Source organism: Diospyros lotus, chromosome 3, assembly GCF_014633365.1.
Source record: "Diospyros lotus cultivar Yz01 chromosome 3, ASM1463336v1, whole genome shotgun sequence".
Lineage (NCBI taxonomy): Eukaryota > Viridiplantae > Streptophyta > Magnoliopsida > Ericales > Ebenaceae > Diospyros > Diospyros lotus.
Genome location: NC_068340.1, coordinates 4112400 through 4130361, shown reverse-complemented (window position 1 = coordinate 4130361; position 17962 = coordinate 4112400). Strand labels below are relative to the sequence as shown.

Below are 17962 nucleotides of genomic sequence, written 5' to 3'. Positions count from 1 at the left end.
ACACCCGTCATATGTAACATCCAGTCTTCCAGCCGTGACTGCAAGCATAAAATATCAAATGGCCTTGTTCAAAAATCGAAGTAAAGCATAATGAATAGATTTACATGTTCCAAATATTTTCGAGGCATTCGTCAGAGACGCTATAAAGTAATCCCATAAATGAACACAGACCATGAAACAGTATGATTTTAAGTTTAAACATATTCCACAAGAAAAATTAAGCTCATTTGATCCATGTTTAACGATGAATAGCATGATAGGGAAACATGCGAAGGATGATGCCAGTTTTGCCACCAGCTTGAGATCATCTTTTACAACCCATAACCACCCAAGTCAGGAACCAATGCCACTACAATTGACTGGCAAAAACATTTTTAAGGAAAAGGTGATATTGTGCCAAGATATCATTCTACCTACCTTATTGTCCTCATCATACAAAAAACAAGGCTGGTTTCTTCAATCCACACTGAATGACATCAGTAAAATCAGGGCTTCAGGGCCAAAGCCAGCCCAATCTTGGCACTTTTCTCAAATGCCCTAGTGTCCACCTCCCCAGAGATGGTGAAGAGGGATTTTGGACGCCACTCATGCTGGATCAGAGCACTGGCCTTGCCAAAGCTGTTCACCCGAGCTTTCACTGTGGTTAGTGGGTCCAATGCATGTTGCGTTCCAATGGTGAGTGTGTTTTCATTACTTGAGAAGCTGTGTGTCAGTTCCGCACCAACAGCAGTATTGGTCAATGGGCTCACTGTGTGATAGTAGGAAGCAGTAACGGCATCACCTTTATCATTCCTGTATCATCACAAATGTAACCTGGTCAAAAAATACGAGCAACCAGCCCAAGCAAAATAAGCCCAAAACGTGGAGTCTGCCTACTTCTCATGTAAAAATGTTAAGGTTCATTCAAAGTTTTACATTTTTAGGGCTGCATAATTCACAACATAATTTGCAGCGTAACCCCATGATCTATTATTTTCTAACTTTCCAAAAACTAGATATGCAAATAAATGAAATGGACTTCATCTCCTCACCTAATGCAACCAATTTAAAAAGAAATATTTACATGATAATATTGCCAAATACTGAAAATTTCACCCATTGACTGAAGAACAAATAAATCCAGATGAACTTGATTACCTAGACCAAGGAGGTAAAGTAAAAAGCCCTACAAGTGCCAGTAAGATGCATAAATGACCCTACACATGCCTAACAACGGTTAAGCCTTTCGTACCAGGTCCTCTTTCTGTAAAGTAATTGATCTACTTAAACAATAGTAAAGCATGATAACTGGAGGGCTAAAATTATTGTAGTTAACATCAACATCACTTAAGTGTGATTGAGGCTTGTGAGTGGATTATAATGATGATGAAACATGCTAGAGTACAGAAGCCAATAGGTATAAGTCCCTTCTATTTTTCCTAGTAAAGTTCCTTGCAAGCAATGTCTAGTATCAGCTTGATCTTTTGTAAATGCAGAAAAAATAAATGAGTTCAATGAAAGTAACTTACAGATGTTTAAATAAAAGGTCATTCAATTTGTAATTCAGAGGAACTACTTACAATGTCAAGGAAGCAATGAGGTCAGACTTGGTGAAACTCAACCCTGCATTGCATTTGGTGAAGTTTCCAGTGGCAGTGTCGAAAGCAAGATCAGTCCCAAGAGACACTACATCATTCCCAGCCACACCAGAGAAGTTCACAATAGGACTGGCAGTTAAACCAATACTAGAACTGATTCCAGCATACTCATGCAGGTACTGGAGTTCTACCTATTACCAATACCATTAAAAGTGAAAATACGGAACTTTGAGGATGGGATTCTATAAGAACAACATATAGCTTATATAAAATAACACATCCTGGATGGAAACAAACCAGGACATGCAAGTGTTCATAAGATGACAAACTCACAGTAACAATACAAAGGATGAACCCTGCTTACCTTTCCAGATCTCTGATCAGGAACGATGAAGCTAAAGATGGTCTTGAGTCCAGGAACAGGTTCATCAACAGTAATTGTGGTGAAAACCTACACACACAACTTAACTAGTCAGCTAAATTGTCAAGGTATCAATATCATAAGTTCTCCTGAGATCTTAAAGGTTCTTCTATAGGAACAAAATAAGGCAAGATTACATCCATCATCTCAAAACCTGTGGTCTTGGTCAATGGCTCAGTATTAACCTTGAAATTAACAAGAAGAGAAATGAAAACTGTAATGTTTATTCAATGACTTCAATAAATGAAACTAGGAGAATTTTCCCAGCATCTCAGATGGTGACCACATGCTTTTCATGCATAAAACCCAAATCCGATGTAAGCCAGGCTAGATTAGCAAACAAATGCATTTAATACAAGATGCCCGAAATAACAATACAAACACTTTTGAGATGTTGAAATTGGAAGTAGAACCTAAAATCCACAAAGAAACCTAAATGTCAAGTCAAAAACACCCACAAGCAAAAGATTTATTATTCAGGATTGCAGCAAAGACCAACATCTCAACAAAATAACTTCTAAAATGTGCAGTATCCAGACAAGAATCATGAAAAAATAAAAGGCAACCAGACTATTTCTATACGCCTATTATACAGAGAAGCCAAAATCAAATGCTCGACAATATGGCTCAAAAGGTTAAATCATGCAGGATCTCGCCAACCAAAACCATTTAATAGAGTTCCATGGCTTAATTCTCTCTGCCCACATTTCTATAAATGTTAATGTTCCTGTTCTGCAAAGTAATTAAAAATTTAAAACTGTTAAAAGAGTAATGCTGACTTACATTAGAGTTGGTGTCCACTTTTATATCAGTGGTAATATTCTTGTTCTTCAGCTGTGTTGTTACATCGGCCAAAAATGACTCACCCTTCTTAGTTCCAGATGAAGTAATGGCCTGGACAGTGAAAAGGACGATAAACAATATGAAGTTGAGATAATAGATTCACAAGCAGTATATGACTCTTCCTACAAGGTTGACAGCAATATGCCAAACAGATGCCAACAGCAACCTCAATATCACACTAGAATGTAATAATGTCTGACATGAATATAAAAATTAGTAGAAGACATGGTGGAAACCATGAACCCCATTCTCCACATGTAGATACCAGCTCAACCTAACTGGACTGAGCTACACTAAATCCAACAAGGTGTAGATTAGTGCTGCACTCAAATGTACAGTAATTATTTTCACCAAGGAACAACATTAACTCAACTTGTGAGCTGAGTAATCCAATCAGCATTTATAATGTTAAAAGGGAAGCTTGGGTTAAGTAGTTGATCAATTAAAAATCATTAAGAGTTTTCATAATGAATTCTAAACAAAGATTGGAAAAGATTCATGCATCCAACCCCATCTAATGAGATTAAGACTTGTGATGACAACAACGATGACGACCAAGGAACAACATGATTCATTTTGGCAGTTGTACAAGAAAATAAAAAAAATAAAAAATAAAAAAGATCTTTAACAACCAAGCATTATTAATCAAAAAATTTATAATAAATCCATTTCAAAAATGTCATGATCCTAGGGTTTAAGCTAGAGTATTTTAGGTAGAAACCAAGAATACAAAGAATTTGGAAGGAGAATTAGACTGAAAGGGAGGGAAATACAGCAAGAATTGAGGGAGAAATACAGTTAGAACAGAACCAAGAGAGACAATCAGAGGGAAATGAGAGAGATCAGACTTGAGAGAGAAATCCGAGATTCAATTATCATTCATCTATGCCATTCTCTACCTAATCTATCCTATTTATAGGTTACAACAGCAAAGTATAACAAGAATGTACAACCTACTACAACATATATAATACATAATTACTAATGTATCCTTGGGGTCTGGACAATTCCCCCCTCCTTAAGAGAGTTCTTATCCCCAAGAACTTACAATGACTAGCCACTATTCTTCATCCAATCCCTGCCTTCTCTATCAAATTTATTCTTCTTTCTTTCTTTCTCCTTCTAAGCCGATTCCTCTTCACTCTTATGTTCCTTCTCTTGTTGTCAATGGGCTCAAGAGTCAAACTTAGTGGATAAACTTGCATCAAATGTGCTGCATCGTCACTACCATGATATCCGAAATATCTCGCAGATGCAGCAATTGAGAAGCGTAGACTCGCTTCAAGTATTCAAACAGAAACTGTCCAAAAGCAACAGAGCTATGCTGTGTTGCAACATTAAGTTCGGGGATCCACTTATTCCTTAATGGAATTAGAAGTAGTTCCAATTGACTTGTCATACCTCCAACCATATCTCATCACCAATAATAGAAAGAAATGCAAACTTCTCTGTAGGCCAAAACCTGATTTGACATTGCAGCTCACCAACTGAAATACGAACAATCAAAGCAGCAAAAGTCTTCCCAACAGCAGAACTTTTTACTTCTTTTTCCACCTCTCCAGCTCTATCCAGCGGATCCTCAAATACAAGCTTTACATTGTTATCAGGTATTGGAGGAGTACCCAGATGTTCACCTTCAACATTTACAGACTCTAGCGCCTTTAAAGCATATTTTTCTTCCTGTTTACCGTCATCTACCATAGGTGCATTTTCAGCAAATTTCCCCTCCAGAGATGTAACATTGATGTTTCCGACAACTGTAATTCCTTTCTTTTCATCCTGAATTTCCTGATCTAGATCAAGTAATTTATCAATGTCAATTCTCCAGAATTGACAAAGGGCCTGATTTGGTATATTTAGGCTTAGAGAAGAGTTTAGGAGGAGAGAAAATACAAGAGTGAGAGAGAGAATAACAGTATAGAGAGAGAAAAAGAGAATATTCATTCATCACATGCCCTCAATATGTGGCTGTGGCCACATATATATATAGCTCACAGCTGGGGGATGTACAGCCAGTGAAGCATGGCTGCTCATAACCGACTCAGTACAACCCTCGTAGCATAAAGAAGAAAAATATGTTGACTATCCTACCCTTAGGAATGTGACAAATACCCCCCCTCCCCCAAACATTTCTTGTCCTCAAAAAATCACAAAAGTTGGGCGACTTGGGGGAATAGTTTGAGAAGATCAGGCAGGTATTCCCAAGTTGTGTGATCAGGGTGCAGGTGACTCCACTGCACCAAGACTTGGGTGAGGGGTAAAGAATTTTGGTGGATGGCTCTCTTTTCCAGAACTGCAAGTGGCTCCACCTTTGTTGATGCATCCTCTTCCATGTGGGGAAGGTCCAAGCTGGATAATTCCATAGGCCCCATGGACTTTTTTAACAGTGACACGTGGAAAACAAGGTGAATCTTCACTCCTTCCAGTAACTGCAACCTGTATGCACTTTCCCGATCTTGGCCAAGATAGGAAAAGGCCCATAATACTTGGGACTTGGCTTCGATGTAGGGGCCATAGAAAAAAGCTGTTGATGAAACCTTTTGACCTTCAAATAAACCATACAGCCCACCTCGAAAGTTCTCTCACTCATCCTACTTGCCAATTGCTTCATCCAGTTCTGTGCTACTGTCAACTCCTTTATTACCTTCAATGCTTCTTGTCGCTGCTGAAAATACTGGTCTGCAGCTGTTTCAGTTCTGGAATATTGCATGACAGCAAGAATTAAAGGTCGCTTATATCCAAAGAGGGCCTCAAACGGGGATCTCTTTAAGGATTGGTGGAAGTTCGAATTATACCACCATTGGGCTAGTGCAGCCACCTGTTCCAACTCTTGGGCTTAGAAAAGCATATGCATCTTAGGTAAGTCTCGAGGCATTGGTTCACTCTATCGGTATGCCCATCAATTTCGGGATGGTATGCCGTTGACATGTGCAACCCCACTCCCAATTGTTTGAACAGCTCTCTCCAAAAGTTGTCTTTCGGTCTGCCCGTCAATTCTGGGATGGTATGCCGTTGACATGTGCAACCCCACTCCCAATTGTTCGAACAACTCTCTCCAAAAGTTGTTGGTGAATACTTTGTCCCTATCTGAGATGATGGATATGGGCAGCCCATGTATCTTCACCACAGAATCTAATAGCAACCTCGCTACCTCGAGCGCTGTAAAGTTGAGCCATGCTTATGAAATGGCCAATTTTAGTCAGTTTGTAGACTACCACTAACACAACACAACACTCTTCCCTTCTGATTTAGGCAGGCCTTCCACAAAATCTATAGAGATTTGCTACCACGCCTAATCCGGAACGTCCAGTGGCTGAAGAAGGCCTAGATACGGAACTTGCTCACGCTTGCAACGCTGACAAACTAGGCACTCCAGCACATATTTGGTTAGATCTCTTCTCTGTCTAAGCCAATAAAACAATTGCTTTACCTTGTGATAAGTAACATTTAAGCCCGAATGACCTCCAATAGGCGAGCGGCGCAAGGACTGTAGGATCCTTCTTTTTAGCTTATCATCTTCTCCTATTACCAGCCTCCCTTTGTAGCTCAATAACCCAAACAACAAGGTATAACCATCTTGATTAGGGGAGTGCATTGTGAGTTGAGCCACAAGATCCTATGCCCATGCAGTTTGTTTATAACTTGCTGTGATCTCCTTCACCCAATCAGGCACCACAGCTAAGATAGCTTGGTAACTCCCTTGTATATCTGCCACGGTGTTTTCTTTCCCTTTTTTGTATTGTATGGTATAGTCCATCCCTAGCAACTTAGTAACTCCTTTTCTCTACAACTGAGCATGCAACCTCTGTTGCAACAGGAATTTGAGGCTCTCATGGTCAGTCTTTATCACAAACCAGTTCCCCTCTAGATAATATCTCCATTTATCTACTGCCATTAACACTGCAATCAGTTCCTCCTCATAAATGCTTAGTCCCAAATGCTTTGGGGCTAAGGCTTGACTGAGAAAAGCCAAGGGTCTTCCCTCTTGTACTAGCATTGCACCAACCCCTATTTCACATGCATCCCTCTCCAAAATAAAAGGCTTAGTAAAATCAGGTAGGACTAGTATAAGGGCTTGTGTTATGGCAGGCTGCCTCTGCCCTAGGATTCCATCCAAAACTGTTCTTTTTGAGTAATTCAATTAATGGTTTGCTTATAACTCCATAATCTTCGATGACTTCCCTATAATACCCTGTTAAGCCCAATAATCCTCTTAGGTCTTTGACCATGTTAGGCCTTGGCCACTCCACCATAACAACAATCTTACACGGGCCTGTACTTACTCCTTCAGCACTAATTATGCAGCCTAAATACTCCACCTTCCTCTCAGTAAAGGTACACCTAGATCTCTTTACAAATAGTTGATTAAATCTGAGGATTTTGAAGGCTGTTTCTAAGTGGCTCAAATGTTGGTCAAGAGATGGGCTATATATGAGAACGTCATCAAAAAAGACAAGTATGAATTTTCTCAGGTAAGGGTTAAAAATGTGATTCATTAAGGTTTGGAAGGTGGCAGGGGCATTAGTTAGGCCAAATGGCATTACTAAAAACTCATATAGGCCTTGATGAGTCCTAAAGGCAATTTTGGGAATATCTATTGGACTCATTTGAATCGGGTGGTACCCTGATCTTATGTCAAGCTTGGGGAAAACAGTGGCACCTGCCAATTTGTCTAGGAGATCCTCTATTATTGGAATTGGGAATTTATCCTTGATATTTAGGGAATTCAATTGGCAATAGTCAACACAAAACCACCAAGAGCCATCTTTTTTCTCGACTAGAAGAACGATGGAAGCAAAGGGGTTTTGACTAGACTGAATTATGGATTTGGTCGACATTTCTTTGACCAATCTTTTGATTTCAGCCTTTTTAAAAGGACCAAACATTTACAGGCTCCATATTGGGTTTCAAATGCATTGAGTGGTCAAGGAATCGGGTTGGGGGTAGGCCAGAAGGTTCAACAAACAAATCCTCAAAACTTAACCAACAAGGAATGTAAAGGGTCACTAGGTTGTACCTCAATGAGTGAATGCAATGTGGCAGTCGGTTTAAGACCTGAGTGGTCCACTCTTCCTGCTGCTGCCTTTCCTCCTGCATCTTCTTCCTCAACCCCCAACTCCATTGCATATAGGGAATGTAGCTGCACTATGGCAGCTTCCCCATGCTAAAATAATTCTGCATCCTTCGCCCCGTCGCCAATTTACATTCACCCTCTTCCCAACTCCCTGTCAACATGATCCTCTTACCTACTAATCCAAAAGTCAATTCCAATTTATTGAAATCAAAAATCAAAGGGCTCACCGTTTTCATCCAATCCACCCCTAGCACAATGTGGTAGTCGCCTAACTTTAAAATTTGCAGATCTGTATTGAATTCATGACCTTGCATCACCCACTTGAAATCCGGACATTTGAATCTACTTACCATTTTGTTGCCATTTGCGACGATTACTGCCAAAGGAAGAGTTGCCTGCATGAGACACTGTAAGTTTAAAGCAGTATCCTCATCTAGGAAGCTGTGTGTGCTTCCACTATTGATAAGGATCATCACTCTCCTATTCTTCACTGATCCCTTCACCTTAACTATCTTCTCGAATGGGTAGCCCTCCAAGGCATCTAAGGATATCTCTCCACCTTTTTCCCCAATAGCTCCATCCCCCGCAGCCTCCAATTTGCAAGCCTCCTTTACTCCTCCTTCCTCTTCTTCTTGACCCTCCATTTGCAACAACTGCTTTCTACATTGATGACGGGGGAATACCTTTCCCCATAACAAAAGCACAACCCAAGTTGTCGTTTCTGTTCCACCGAAAGGGACTTCACCAGAACTGAATTAGGGTGATTCTTCAGAAGCAGATTCCCTTTATGCCCTTTTTGCTGGCTAGACTTAATTACAACTCCTTCCCCCATGTTGCAGGCTACCCCCTGCATACCCGTTAGCTGCATTCCACTGCTTTTTAAATACCGCTTCTAAGGCACTCCTGCGGCTGAGCCTTTTCAGCCGCTTGTTCTACAGTAACTGGTTGCCACATCTTCACCATGGGTCGTAGTTCATCCCTCAAACCGTTGATGAAACTTGACACAAAGTATGGCTCACCTAGGGCAAGTCAGGAAATCATTAATAATGATTTCAATTCCTCGAATCGAGTCTGATATTCCTCCACTAAACCAACCTACCTTAGCTTGTTAAATTCCTCCACTACGTCAACCATGGTTCTCTCCCCAAAACAGACACAAAAAGCTACTACAAACTCCTCCCAAACCAGAACAATCCTCCTACTACTCCAGCTTTGGAACCACAAGTCCACTACGTCATTCAAGTAAGCGACATCCAGATTCACCTTCTTCCACTTGATAGTGATGAAAGAATCGCTCACAACACCGGACCCACTAGCACAACTTGCTCCCTTCGAATGCCGAAATTTCTAACTTCAACATCGGGGTATGGTTCAAGGTTGCGGGGGGTCCTCTTTGATAATTCTCCAGCCGCTCCTTCAGGCCCGTTAGGTTGGTGACTTGGGGCTTGTACTTCACTATAGTCAAGATTGGGGTTGTGGCAGCCTTGGAGGAAAGTCCACCGAAAGGCTAGCATTTGGCAACCGTGAGAGCAAGCTCAACACGGTGCTCAACTGTTGTTCGATTCCAGGGACTTCTTCTCGAAGGCCCCGAACATCCCCTCGAAGATTGGTGACTTTCTCTTGTGTGGCCACACCCTCTGCTCTAGTCCGACCCAACTCCTCCCGAGTCTATCGAAGGCCAACATCCATCATGTCCATCTTATCATCGAGCTGTTCCTAGTGTTGTCGAATTCCCTACTCCAGAGTGTCCAAGCGTGTCTCAAAGTGATTCATCCCCGTCCCCTCTACCATCGTTGAACCTTCTAGTTGCCTCGATTAGAATCACCTCACAGATACGAGTAGAAATCTCCTTCCAATCAGAGTGGGTAGGTCTTAGTGGCGCACAGCTGACTAGAAAGCTAGCTATGTTGCCAATTGTCAATTCTCCAAAATTGACAAGGGCCTGATTTAGCATATTCAGGCTTAGAGAAGAGTTTAGGAAGAGAGAAAATACCAATGAGAGAGACAAAGAGAAAGAGAGTAATAGAATAGAGAGAGAAAAGAGAATATGCATTCATCACATGCCCTCAATCTATGGTTGTGGCCACATATATATAGCTCACAGCTGAGGGATGTACACCCAGTTAAGCATGGCTACTCATAATCGACTCAATACAACCCTCATAGCATAAAGAAGAAAATTATATTGACTATCCTACCCTTAGGAATGTGACAATCAACTTCTTGCAGATTATAGAGGTCTTAGGTAGGATTCCAGCAAGAGCTAGAATTGATTCTACCTTGGCATCTAGAATTGTCTAATCTGATTCAGTTGATTTATCAACTTCTTGCTGCAAACCAGAGATAACAGGTAGGGACTCCAGCTTCAGCTAGAATTGATTCTGGAGTTGATTTTAAAAAACAATCTGTTGGAATTCTGACCTGAAATCTCTTTGAAATCAAAATCAAAAGTTTGTCCAACTTATGGTTGAGGTTATCAACTTTCTCCTGGAATCCATTCTCCATCTCAACAGTTCAAATTCGCCTATCAAATTGATAGACTCTGCCACTCTGAATTGCTAGAAATCTCAGCCTAAAATCAACCTGTAGGTCTCGTCTAAATCACCATGCAGTGGCCGATAACCGCTGGCTCTAAGCTGTCTTCAAATTCAAGCCGAAAATGGGTAGGATAAGTCAAAGGTCACAGAACAAGAGTCTACAAAGTCAGATCAAAATTACCACAAGGAATCGCCTATCAACAGTTGTGGTCAACTGGCTCCACTTCACCTTCAATTCCGAGCTGAGAATCTTCACAGTCACAGTCAAAAACCGTCAAAATCATAGCATCAGCAGATCCAAGCCGAGAAGTGCTCTGCTCCTAGATCATTGGGAGGCCTAGCCTTGCTTCGCTGCCTAGATCAATCCGCAGGGAATCATCAGAATTAACCGCTAAGAATTGCAAGAATCACAGCCAAGAATCAACTAGCTCTAATACCATTTGTCATGATCTTAAGAGTTTAAGCTAGGGTATTTTAGGTAGAAACCGAGAATACAGATAATTTGGAGGGAGAATTAGACTGAAAGGGAGGGAAATATAGCAAGAATTGAGGGAGAAATGCAGTCAGAACAAAACCAAGAGAGAAAATCAGAGGGAGACAAGAGAGATCAGACTTGAGAGAGAAATCTGAGATTCAATTATCATTCATCTATGCCATTCTCTACCTAATCTATCCTATTTATAGGCTACAACAGCAAAGTACAATCATTACAACAGCAAAGTATAACAATAATGTACAACCTACTACAACACATAATACATAATTACTATTATATCCTTGGGATCCTTGGGGATCCTTGGGGTCATGACAATACCCCTCTCCTATGTGTGTGTGCGTGAGTGTTCTATCTCCCTTCCCACTATCCTCCCTGCAAACTTCTCTTTACTGAACCAATTATCTTAATGAATAAAAGTAAGATACTTTATTTGAATGAAAACTACATGAAATTATATCAAGTTCGTAATGATGCTAGTGGACCTTGCTTGAGGCCCTCCAAGAGAGACAACGAGCAAATCCCTGCTTTAGTGGATGAATTGCTTAAACTTTCCTCACTGCAATAATATATTTCTACTAATGAAGAACATGATAAAAGCTGGCTTCTCGTCCAATAAACATTTATAGATGTTTCTTTGGAATTTTCACAAATAATCCCCCTGATTTATAATCGTATCATTCTTGTGTAACATTGGCAAATGAAATCCACAATTTTTATTAATTCCCTTGTCATCTAGATACATAAGACCATAAAATTTATCCTTAACAGTTCAAACCAGTCTTCTATTAATTAAAAAAGTGTAACTAAAAGAAAGCACGAAATTAAGCCACCAAATCTTAAACTCCCCACCCGCAAATTTTCTCAATGGAAAAACAGAGTAAAATGACAGAAAGAAATCAAATTCCTACTTTCAAACACGCTTGCTTAATCGATCCCCCTCACATACATGCAAAACATTTAACCACAAACACAATACGAAGAAGGAGAAACTCACTGTTCCGGTAGGAGTACAATTTGTGCCAGTGACGTCAAATTACCCACGCAGTTTGAGAGTTTTTTCCATTTAGTTGAGACATCTATCTATAATAAAACACGAGATTCAAACATCCAAATTTTATTTCTTTTCCTCCAATTTCTGGGCAACCAAACAGGACTAAAATAGCACAAAAAGTCGAAACCCTATCTTCACCGACCGGATTAATCCTTCACGATATATGCGCACAGAATACATAAACAGAAACACAAGAACAGATAAAGAGAAAAACTCACGACTCCGGTGGATGTATAGGTCGTGACGGTGAACTTATGGTCGCTCTGGTAATCCCTGTACAGAAGATCTGAAACAGAAACAACAAAAATAGGTTCACATCCGTATGCACATATTACATACACATTTACACCTAAAAACATGAATCCACGTCACGTATCTCACAAAAGCTAAAACTAAAACAAGAGACAAAAGCAAAAGGAACACCAAAAATAGGAGAAGTGAAAAGCGCGATTGAAGACCTCTGGCTTTCTTGCCGATATCGGAGTAGAGCCCCGGACCTTTCACCATCTTGATGCACAGAGAGAGAGAGAAGAGAGTTCTAGAGAGAGAAATGAAGGTCAAGAATGAGGTTCTGTGTTGCCGAGCTGGAAAGGACAGCGAGAATCAGCAACAAACGGGAAGCAGTTGCGCGTTTAATGAAATAATAATAAAGAAATAAATTAAATCCCGAGAAAACCCTAGACGAACTTTTTCACCGTTTTGGCTTCGGCCATTTTAGCTGGATCGGATCTGGGCCGTCGATCATGTCTAGACAACTTCTGGCCGTTGGATCATTTGAAATCGCATGATGGACTGCTGGCCACAGCCACAGATGGATGATCCGGAGGAGGTTCTTCTTGAAATGGTCAATCTTAAGAATTTAACCACATATTTTCCATTTCCATTTTCTATTTTTTCCTCAATATATAATAATAATAATAATCACAAAGGGTGTGCGGGGGGGGGGGGGGGGGGGGGGGGGGGGAATATGCTTTTTTAATATTCTTTTGAAAGCTGCTGTGAATTGCCAAGAAGGGCTCCAATTTTGGTATTATTTCCATAGGATGACACACACCGTCAAGTTGTTGATGGGGTTAAATAGTAAATGCAGCGGGAAGCTCATTTCGAATGAGCTGCTGTACCTGTACGGGAGGTAGGTGCTTCCCTTAATTATTGTGGTGGAAATATCATCTCCCTCTCATCATCCGTGTATACTCTTTTATAATCGAATCGATCAAAAAATAGTAGCCGAATCATATATAATAATCGAATCGAATCGACCAATCAATCCTAACTATCCAAACTAATTGAAACTGAACTAACCAAAATTTAAACTGAGTTAATCGAACCGAAAATCGATTGTGCAAAATCAGAAATTGATATAGAAACAAATTGATTTACAACAATAGAGGAACAACGCTTGTGCAAACGAATGAATATACACAAGAGAGAATACAAATCCATTTATAGTGAAGAAGAATAGAAAAATGCAAACCCATTTACAATACAGAAATACACAAGAGATAATACATATCCGTTTGTGGAAATAAAGAAAATACAAATGAACAAGTCGTAATGCAAACAAAGAAAGGGTGGTTGGGTGGGTCACGAACTTCTCACTACACGGGTCATGGGTTACTTTTGGTTCGGGCGCCCACGAGCGGGGAGGAAGGGTGGGCAAGTTTGATTATTCGGTTATTTTTTTATAAATAACTAAACCGAATAACTAATTTTTAGGAAAAAAAATATAATTGAACCGAATTTTTTTTTAGAAAAATCGAACCAAACCGATCGAATTTGTCAGTTCGGTTCAATTAGTTCAGTTTACCGAACTTCTGCTCACCCCTGATCCTCCTACTTATATTTAAAGTTTTAAAATTATTGTTTTAAAAATAATTTTTATGTGAGAGTTTATTGACATTTTACTATTGTCTCAAAGGTGGTAAATGCACTTTGTTTTTTATTTCAACACAATTTTACGTGATAAAATATTATAAAATACTCACATTTTTCATAAACTAAAATATTTGTAGATGAATTATATATTTTAAACATTTTTACGTGAAATTTATGATATGAATAAATATTTACACGAATTTGATAACATCAAAACTAATCCAAGTTGCATATCGACACGAACTATATAAAAGTAGTAACTAGCAAGGGCAAGAGTATTTTTCATATTTTATTTTATATTATTTAATATAATATTATGCAATTACACATTTTTATGTCATTTAAGTAAATAAATTTCTCATATCTCACATTTTAATTATTTTTAAAGAAAAACTAAAGGAAATCTTTATATCAACATTAGTTTTCAAGTGTTTGCTTATGACCACACAATGCACCGAAAAATACTTGTCATCTTCAACCACATTCTTTATCTCACTCCTTATTATATTATAAATAATTCATTTTTTATTCCAATTTTATTTAGAAAACTGTGCGTACTCCAATTATACTCACTGTTCTTCTATCTATTTAACTCCATATCCCACTTATTTATTAATAAATTTCAATTCTATTTATTTTACCTCACTTATAATTTTTATTATTATAAAATTTATTAGTTATTTGATAATTTAGTAATAAATATGACAGTATTAAATTTGTAAATAAATTTACTAATATTTTTTATAAATGATTATTTAACAAAAATTATTTAAAATATTTTCATAATTCAAAATTTAAAATTTTAATATGTTAAAATTAAAATTTCAACAATGGCCATATTCAAATGGTTATATTTCAATTGAATATTACAACAACGGTCATATTATAATAGTTATATTCTATTAAAAAATTTAATAAATATCATATTCTAATGACTATATTCTAACAATGGTCATATTTCAACGACTATATTCTATTGGAATATTCCAACACGGTCGTATTCTTATGCATTATAAATAAATGATCCATTGAATCAAAAAATTTACAACTCACAAATCTACAACACCAAACTGTCATCACCAACGTGCAAGTTTATTGATATCTTACTATTGTCTTAAGGGTGTAGTAAATATACTTTGTTTTTAATTTCAACACAATTTTACGTGATAAAATGTTATAAAATATGTATATTTTTCATCAACCAATAAAAGTGTTTTTAATTAAAATATTTGAAGATGAATTATATATTTTAAGCATTTTTATGTGAAATTTATGATATGAATAAATATTTATAAGAATTTGATAACATCAAAATTAATCTAAGTTGCATATGGACATGAACTATATAAAAGTAGTTACTAGCACGGGAAGAGCATTTCTCACATTTTATTGCATATTATTTAATATAATGTTATATAATCATGTATTTTTATGTTATTTATGTAAATAAATTTCTCAAATCTTATATTTTAATTATTTAAAAAAAATAAAAATAAAAAAAACTTTTATATCAACATTAGCTTTCAACTTTTTGTTTATGGCAATGCACCAAAAGGTATTTTTCGGAACCTTGAATGTTTTTCGAGTACTCGACATTCTTTAAAATATTTTTCTATATTTTCTTAATTCTTCTTATTTCCTTTTTTTTTTTTTTCCTCTAGTGCGTGGCGTCCCACTTGCCGTCACATGCTCCTTGCTTGTCGTGTCAATTACACATAACCAATTTCTTGTCCCTTCCCTAATCGCCTCTTTTGTTATTGGGTTCTTCTTTATTATTGGGTGATTGTATTAACTTCAAATTCTTTTTTCCTTTTTCGTTATTCTTTTTTTCCCTCGTCTTTCTTTTTTTTCTTCTTATTTTCCTATTATCAAAACAACCATTGGTGTTGCTGATTTTGTGTGTCATCTTAGTTTAACTAGTAATATGCATTTTCTCACAACCCCCTATTAATTACCACTAAATGTCACTATTTTTCTCTCAATTTTTTTTTTTTCAATTTCTTCCTATCCTTCTTATCTACCCGTCGATCCTTTCCTTCTATTTTCCTATTTTCTCCAATTTCTCAAACCACTCAAAATCAAAATTAGATGAAGCTCATTTTCAACTTTTTATGAATTCACTAAGACCCATCATAATAAAAAATCTTACTCATACCTAAATTTTTTCTTAAGAAATTTCGTAGCACTCATAAAAATTTCAAGGTAATTTCTCCTAGACCCAAATTTTTAAGAAATTATATTTTCACCCAACCTACTCTTGGAATGTTTTCCTTGACTCGTAAGATTACAAAAATATCCATTGGTTCATGAATGAATCGCTCAATTTAATAGTGTTGTCGCTCGAATACAATAATAAATTTATCGAGTGCAAATATCATCATCAAGCCACTTGGATTAGAGACGGAGCTAGGATACTTAAGTAGAGGCGAACAACGATGCCAAAAAATGTAAAACTTAAAGTTATACAATAATTATCTATATTGATAAAAAAAAATATTACAATATGACGTCAAAATATTATATCAAACATTATTATAATATTTTTATATAAACTCAAACACATGTTTCCCAAAAAATTATTTAGTTTCAAAAGCAAAAATATTGTACTTACATTTAGGTCTTAACAAAATCATAGATACTCTCGTTCAGTCTTCATATTCTGAAATCAACGATCAGAATCAACCACCCGATACACTCGAATCTCCATAATCCTAAGTTTAAACTTTTTGCTAAATTCAAATCATGTGTGTGTATATATATATCATGGATATGTACTGAAAAGTAAAAATAATTGCTAAAAATTCTAAAAGACTTAACTTTTTATAGATCAGGACTATTTTCACGATAAAAATACGATTAGATCTAAGATCTAGACAGTTAGATTTTATAAAATCTATGATTTATAGATTTATTATTGAGAGAAAATAAAAATGAGAGAGATTGGAAAAAAAAGTTTGGGTTTCAGATTTTTGATCGAAAAGTGGAACCATGGAGGAGACGAGGGAGGAGAGAGATTAGTGTTGATAAAATTTATAATAAATATAATTTTTATAATTTCTAATTTTATTAGAGTATGGAGGAGAAAGTTTAGTGGGAGACATTTAAAGTGAATATAATATTTAATTTAGTTGGGTGGGGTGGCTTTTTTAGATTCAACGAGGGTGAGGGTCGGGAGAGGGGGAGAAAAGAAAGATTGGGGGCAAAATATATATTTAAAATAAATATAATATATATATTATCAATTTTGTCAGCCAACACTGTAATATCCATCCCTACACTTGGAAATTTCCACGCAAACATTTCGATACTTAAGTCAGACATTAAAAACTTGAAGACCATATTGAAACCAATATCAGATATATACATTTTATAGAACGAGAGCTTATTTATTTATAGAAGATTATGGAACTTTTCAAAATTTTCTAAAATTAAAATTCTTATAAATAATGTATAACATTTTGGAATTCATTAAAATTCTTATAAATAACATTTCTCATGATATTCCAAGTCTTTATTAGAATTAAATTTCTTTATAGATAATATCTATTATTTTCGTATAACTCTCACAGAGATTTTTAAATGTCTAAGTTATTTAGTTTGCGTATTGCGGGACTCCTTTTCCCGATTAAGGTAAAATTACATATTTTTTTCTCAAAATGTTATTATGGACTTTTAAATTTTTTTAGTTTTTTACTGAACTTTTATCATATCAGACTAAACTAACCTATTTTAGTTAGACTAGCAAGTCCGAGTCGATTTTTAACATACAAGACAGATTAATATATCTTGAGAGCAAAATTAATAGTACAATGTTTACTTTGCAGCAAGAACTAATTATTAATTACATGAATCACACAGATAAAGGCTGTGAGTATACATATGAGTAGATGAATGGATAACTCATCAAATAACATTACAACAGCTGATTGATTCCATTGGTAACATCTTCACTAATCAAACTCCCTGCGAGAAAACAAATTCCATTTTCTGCAGAAACACATGGCAACAAAAACATCTTTCGTCGCCCGTCGCCCACGACACTTGCTTTTAGCATTAATCTTATGTAATTAACTCTACGGTAGCTCCTA

The 17962-nt window shown here is 36.9% G+C and overlaps 1 protein-coding gene across 1 annotated transcript; it reads right to left on the bottom strand.

Moving 5' to 3' along the window:
• Window positions 1–160: 160 nt before the first annotated feature.
• Window positions 161–12624, bottom strand: LOC127796620 (mitochondrial outer membrane protein porin of 36 kDa). The gene is made up of 6 exons (XM_052328856.1): window positions 12458–12624; window positions 12218–12285; window positions 2782–2892; window positions 1942–2028; window positions 1560–1768; window positions 161–792 (listed from the first exon to the last, which is right to left on the bottom strand). Exons 1-6 carry the CDS (start codon window positions 12504–12506, stop codon window positions 486–488), a joined length of 831 nt encoding a protein of 276 aa, XP_052184816.1. The 5' UTR covers window positions 12507–12624; the 3' UTR covers window positions 161–485.
• Window positions 12625–17962: the final 5338 nt, after the last annotated feature.

What these genes read in the sequence shown, in the direction of transcription:
- LOC127796620 (XM_052328856.1), bottom strand. Translation starts at nt 12,506, where the DNA reads ATGGTGAAAGGTCCGGGGCTCTACTCCGATATCGGCAAGAAAGCCAGA. An exon ending in TATCGGCAAGAAAGCCAGAG is followed by an intron (nt 12,286 to 12,457) that starts GTCTTCAATCGC and finishes TTTCTGTTTCAG; the next exon opens with ATCTTCTGTACAGGGATTAC. An exon ending in CTCATTGCTTCCTTGACATT is followed by an intron (nt 793 to 1,559) that starts GTAAGTAGTTCC and finishes GTGATGATACAG; the next exon opens with GAATGATAAAGGTGATGCCG.